At 45.1% G+C, this 6,355-nt stretch overlaps 1 protein-coding gene across 3 annotated transcripts in view; it reads right to left on the reverse strand.

Annotated features, from left to right (window-relative positions):
- The window catches only part of PCNT (pericentrin), a 105,988-nt gene that overhangs the window by 79,961 nt on the left and 19,672 nt on the right, over positions 1-6,355 (reverse strand). For all 3 annotated transcript variants that reach the window (XM_014549962.1, XM_014549961.1, XM_014549963.1), the window contains exon 2: positions 3,404-3,607. In XM_014549962.1, the coding sequence (XP_014405448.1) occupies positions 3,404-3,607 (204 nt within the window). The remainder of the gene's footprint in view (positions 1-3,403; positions 3,608-6,355) is intronic.

Genomic DNA, 6,355 nt, shown 5'->3' on the forward strand with positions numbered 1-6,355 from the left:
GGTTTGGCTCAGTGGATAGAGCGTCGGCCTGCGGACTGAAAGGTCCCAGGTTCGATTCCGGTCAAGGGCATGTACCTGGGTTGCGGGCACATCCCCAATAGGAGATGTGCAGGAGGCAGCTGATCGATGTTTCTCTCTCATCGATGTTTCTAACTCTCTATCTCTCTCCCTTCCTCTCTGTAAAAAATCAATAAAATATAAAAAAAATAAAAAAATAAAGGGTCGCGGAATTAGGAAGGTTGAGAACCACTGGCATAGAGACTGGTAGGAGGGGCAGAGGTGCAAAAGGGCGGCTGGGTGCCCACCGACAGCAACTGAAATCCCGGAGAGATATCTCAGCTGTGGGAGTTTGCCACTGAGAACTCTGGGATCTAATCCCCATGTTGGGCCCCTCAGCAGAAAGCATCAAAACTGAGAAGGGTACCCACATAACATCTGGCTGTGAAAAGCAGCGTGGTGCTGTCTGCCAGGGAGTGACAGCTGAAAATTCAGACACCCTCTTAAAGAGCCAATGCACAAAATTCCCTATGGAGCCACCCACCTTGTGCTCTGGCAGAGGGAGGGTGAAGTGGACTGGAGCTGTGAGAGCAGAAGCCAGGACTGGGACCTTAGGGGATAGAGCTCAGAAGGCAGACACCCCAAGTTTCCTGGGCTGAGTCATTCCCTCATTCAGCAGAGGACATCTTTCCCACATAGACATTTGCCTTCCTTGGGGGAAGACAGTTGAAACACCCTATGGAAAACACCATGCCCTGAGGCTACTTAAGAGAATTAAAAAAATTAATCTCCAGGCAGAAGCAACTGCCCCACCCTGTTGAAAAAAAAAAACTCTCACCACACCTGAGGAGGATTGCTTGGGGGGCAATTCAAGTCGGAATCCTATCAGTCTGTAGGCAGAGGTGTTCTCTGGAAGCTTTGAGTCTTTGCCTGATGTAATTAGTCAGAAACTAGAGATTAAGAGGTATAGAGGGGCTCTCCATCTAAAAAGGTGGGTGTGACAGGGTCACAGATGGTGGCCGTAAGGGACAGAAGAAATATTTGAAGAAACAAAGACAAAGAATTTTCCAAAAATAATGACACATTTCAAGTCAGAGCTCTAAAAAGTGGAAAGAACCTCAAGTAGAATTAATACCATACACATAGACACATTCCATGTCCCTGTACACATCACTTCCACACTGCTGAAAAATTAAAAGAAAAATGTAGAAAACAGCCAGAAAAGAAAGACAGTTTACATAAAGAGGAATACAGTTCCCCCTATATACTTCACCACCCTTTCAATCTAAATATGTTGAAGAGCAGCCTGGTAATTTACAAATGGGCTTTGCCTCCATCCGCACTACAACTGGTCGTTATATTGGCTGGTGCAAGGGTATTTATGTCTTTGTGAAAAATGGGATAATGGATACAGTTCAATTTGAAAAGATGCATATGTTTATCTGAAGAATCCACCACGAGATTTTCTTCCGAAAATTGGAATGATTACAGTTTCAGGATTAGCAGGGTTGGTTTCTGCAAGAAAAGGTTCTGGATTTAAGAAAATTGCTTATCCATTGGGACTGGTCACTTTAGGAGCAACTGTTTGTTACCCAGTTCAGTCCGTAATAATTGCAAAGGTAACCGGGAAAAAGGCATATGCTACAAGTCAGAAAATCAATAAAAAAATATTTAAAAAATAAAAATAAATAAAAAGCTTCTGCACAGCAAAAGAAACCATCAACAAAACAACAAGAAAGCCCACTGCATGGGAGAACATATTTACCAATGTTATCTCTGATAAGGGTTTAATCCCCAAAATTTACCGGGAACTTAACAAAAGGAAAATAAACAATCCAATCAAAAAATGGGCAAAGAACCTAAATAGACACTTTTCGAAAGTGGACCTACAGAAGGCCAAGAGACATATGAAAACATGCTCAAAGTCGTCACTAATCCAAGAGATGCAAATCAAAACTACAATGCGGTACCATCTCACACCTGTCAAAATGGGTATCATCAACAAATCAACAAACAACAAGTGCTGGAGAGGATGAGGAGAAAAAGGAACCTTCTTGCACTGCTGGTGAGAATGCAGACTGGGTCAGCCACTGTGGAAAACAGTATGGCGTTTCCTCAAAAAATTAAAAATGGAACTCCCATTTGACCCAGTACTACTACTTCTAGGAATATATCCCAAGAAATCAGAAACACCAATCAGAAAGGATATATGCATCCTATGTTCATAGCAGCACAATTTACAATAGCTAAGATTTGGAAACAGCCTAAGTGCCCATTAGCAGATGAATGGATTAGAAAACTGTGGTACATCTACACAATGGAATACTATGCTGCTGTAAAAAAGAAGCAAAATTCCAGATTTGTAGGTAGTGTATTTGTAGCTGGTATAGGTGATAATCATTTTTTCCCATAAGGCAGTGGTTCTCAACCTTCTGGCCCTTTAAATACAATTCCTCATGTTGTGACCCAACCATAAAATTATTTTCGTTGCTACTTCATAACTGTAATGTTGCTACTGTTATGAATCGTAATGTAAATATCTGATATGCAGGATGGTCTTAGGCGACCCCTGTGAAAGGGTCGTTTGACTGCCAAAGGGGTCGTGACCCACAGGTTGAGAACCGCTGCCATAAGGCATGCCAGATACATCATTATTTTGAGTCAAATTCTGCCCTCAGCTTCCAGTTTTCCAGCTCATTCTAGCAAACACCTAAATCTGCACCTGCCCTGTTGCACACAGTAAGGAATACTCACAATTCAAGGCCCCCTTATTTATAAGGCATATAGGAAGAAGCTCCAAGGAGAGCCCACTTATGGTTGATCGGGAGGCCCTAGGGAAGCTACTCAGGGCCAGTATCCTCAGTACTCTCAATGCCCAAGTCCACTTCCACTCACCTGCTACACCTGACCTTTGCAGCTCTCAGGACCTTGAGCAACAGAATGTGGTGCCTCCTCCAGCAATACCACATTTCCACACCTTCACCCCCTTCCCTCCTCTTCCCACGTTCAGCAAGAAGGGAAAGGACAAAGAATGACAAGTAGATGGATTTGAAAGTAGGTGAAGGAGTATTATAGTTTAAGTATCCAAAGAAAACACCTGTTAGAGGGGATGATGCACATAGCCACACCCGATGAACTCATACTTATAAAACTTCCATCACCAAAGCAAGCACCAATACTGGCACTGCCTTCAAACAGTCAATCCAAAATTTCTCACAATCATACAAAGATAAAACATTAGGAGCAAAACCACAAAAATATACTCCCCCTTTTTGTAAACTAAAATAAAACCCTCTTTCCCCACATTTGAGAGGCAAAAACAAACCGAAGACCACCTTTTGTAAGTTACACTAACAATAACTAAAAGATGAGCAAAATATAAAAACATAATGCTGAGAAAATTTACCTGAGCTGCTGCTGCCCCATCAGGGGTGTCACTGCATAAGGTGGCTTTGCAAACGTCCCCTCCTCCCAGGAATCCACTGTCCTCGTTGGCTACCGGACTCTCCTCCTGGACAGGCGCATCGACAGTCGAGCTCTTCCTCTTCGCCGTCTTTTTCTTCGAATGCGCACAGTCACCTTTTGTTTTTCTCTGTCGGAAGTGAGCAAGCTGTGCAAAAATGTAGAGAAGTAGTAAAGACAAAGGTAAGTGAGAAAAATGTAACAGAACCACAAAGTCAGCAGGCTTGTGGGGAACATGAGGCTCTGGGGCTGGCTCAGTCCACTTGGCCACACCTGGCCAGATTCACGTTAACCAACAGATCTCTGTCCCCCACACACTGCCTTCATTAATACCTATGATGCCAGGATCTAAGCTCAGAATTATATCCAAAGAGTCTAGATTGAAGACTGTTAATTATGCCTGTGTACAGACAAAAGAAAGCAAGACAGCCGAGTGACAGAATAGCTTTTCTAGCCACTGGAAATTTACAGAAAAATAATATTTTAAAAAGTACATCTATTTAAAAAACTGATAGCTCAATCAAGGCATGTTTAAGGTTTAAAACCATGTAAAAGCTAAATCTCTCCCTTTTGCCCCCATTTTCCCCCCAATCAAGAAAATATATAGCCTAGCCAAAATTTTCTAGCCATGGATTCTGAAACCAGGTACAGAAATAGCAAATAATTAATTAAGCCAGGTCAATCTAACATCCTCCTTTATGAAATCAGATGTTCTAGTTTTCATGACACAGCTCACCAAAGCACCAGGGACTCCACAGAATGTCGCCCATCCTAAGGCACAACCCAGCTCATTCTGTCCCTCAAGTCTGGGGGTTTCAGACTCTGCTCACACACCCTCTCCCACTAACACCTTATTCAAAAGGTATAAGATCTAACATCAGTTTTTCACAGGGGGACATCTGTTCCTTCAAATGACAACTGTGGTCATAAAAGCAAATACATTTAACAAATGTTTGTCCACAAGTCCATGGACACAGGAAATTACACAAGCCATTCATGTGAGAAAAGCTGTCTGTCAAGGACAGACAATGCCTTCAGAACCAGCCTCATCTATTTAATTTCATTTTAATTCATTTGTTTTATGCCACACTCCATCCAAATTGCCTTCCTGCATCACAGTCCTTGTTTCTGGCCTGTTTGCCCAACAAGAGGCGTATTGTTTCTTCTCCAGATGAGCTTAATCACCACCCTCAATGCTCCTTCAAGCACATTTACTAGTACTCACATCTGCAAACCATGGCAAGCTCAGGAATAATGTTAAAACTTAGGCTCACTTTCATCTCCTGTGTGTGACAGGCACAAGCAAAGGGAGCAAAAAACAGGCCACAGATCTCCCTATTCAAATCCTAGTCAGTAGTTTCACCTTCACAGGAAGCCTGAATTGGGCCACTCTGTCCTATGCCTGTCATCCTGCCATTAGACACTGCTGTCCCTGTCACTGCCTCACACCAATCACTGTGCTCTGAATGGTTTCTTTAATGTAGTGGCCCTGTGGTTTCCTCAAGGGAAGGAACTAACAATGAATACCTCCTACTATCTAGCCCATATGAAATCCCCACGGTTTGGCCATATCTGACCTCGAACACAGCAACTTCATGTGGCTCTCCTTATACTAGCTGGCACTGTACAGGCTCTCAGTCCTTCATTCCTGACAGAGCAGGTCACTTCCAACAGCCAGAATGGGGTGGGGCCGGAGTCACAGCCAACATGCCCAAGCCTGCTCCACTCTAACTCTGGAGCCCAGGTCTATTCAGCATGTGCTGTAATCCCCACATGCCCCAAAACAGTGAGTACCAGAAGGCATTTCTGTGAAAACCTTGGCAGAAGGGAAGTAATAAATGCAAGCCTGGAAACACATGAATCCAGGACCAGTGTGTTCACTTGGGCATCATCCACAACCCTAGGATACAGCACTGCCCCAGGAGGCTCGGCAGGATGTCTGTAGCTTCTCTAGGAATCCAGCATTGTGGGCGCTCCATGCACCTCCATCAACTTCACCTGGGCCCAAACAGCAAGGAAGCAAGAACACGAGCTTCTGGCGTAGCTGGTTTGGCTCAGTGGATAGAGTGTCAGCATGCGAACTGAAGGGTCCCAGGTTGGATTCGGGTCAAGGGCACATGTCCGGGTTGCGGGCTTGATCCCCAGTAGGGGATGTGCAGGGGGCAGGAAATCAATGATTCTCTCTCATTGATGTTTCTCTCTCCCTCTCCCTCTCCCTTTCTCTCTTAAATCAATAAAAATATATTAAAAAGAACAAAAAAGAACAGGAACTTCTGGACCCCAGGAATAAACAGTAGGTCAGCGGGAGGTAGTATTCCACAATGTAAAAGGTCTCCTGGAACACCAAACGGAAACCTTTTTATATTTAAATAATACTGCAGAATTCCAAGTAAAATGAAAACCTGCATGTAGTTTTAAACGGACGGAAGCAGCCTTGAGCCCTAGGAAACGAGCCTGTGTCTCCCAGGACTGCAAGGAAGTCACAGGTCCTAGAAGTCCTCCAGGAAGCCTGAGCCGTGGCGAGGTGGAGCCGCAACAGGTGCAGCTGTGCACAGGTGTACAGGGGTGCCACACATTGGCTGTCCACGAGCATGAGGACACACGATGCGGTGAGAGCGCCCTTCCCTTCACTACCCGCCAGCCCTCCACTTTCTGTTGGGGTCCGGCTGTGGGTGGACAGTGAGGGACGCGGCGCGTTTCTAAGACACTCCTGCCCGTTAGGGCGTCTCGAGACCTGGCGGAGACTACAACGCGAATCCGAGAAGGACCGCCACGCCAGGCTCCCAGGTTGTTGGGGTCCTGTGGGTGGACAGTGAGGGACGCGGCGCGTTTCTAAGACACTCCTGCCCGTTAGGGCGTCTCGAGACCTGGCGGAGACTACTACGCGAATCCGAGA

The sequence above is a fragment of the Myotis brandtii genome, unplaced genomic scaffold (genome assembly GCF_000412655.1).
Source record: "Myotis brandtii unplaced genomic scaffold, ASM41265v1 scaffold577, whole genome shotgun sequence".
NCBI classification, from domain to species: domain Eukaryota; kingdom Metazoa; phylum Chordata; class Mammalia; order Chiroptera; family Vespertilionidae; genus Myotis; species Myotis brandtii.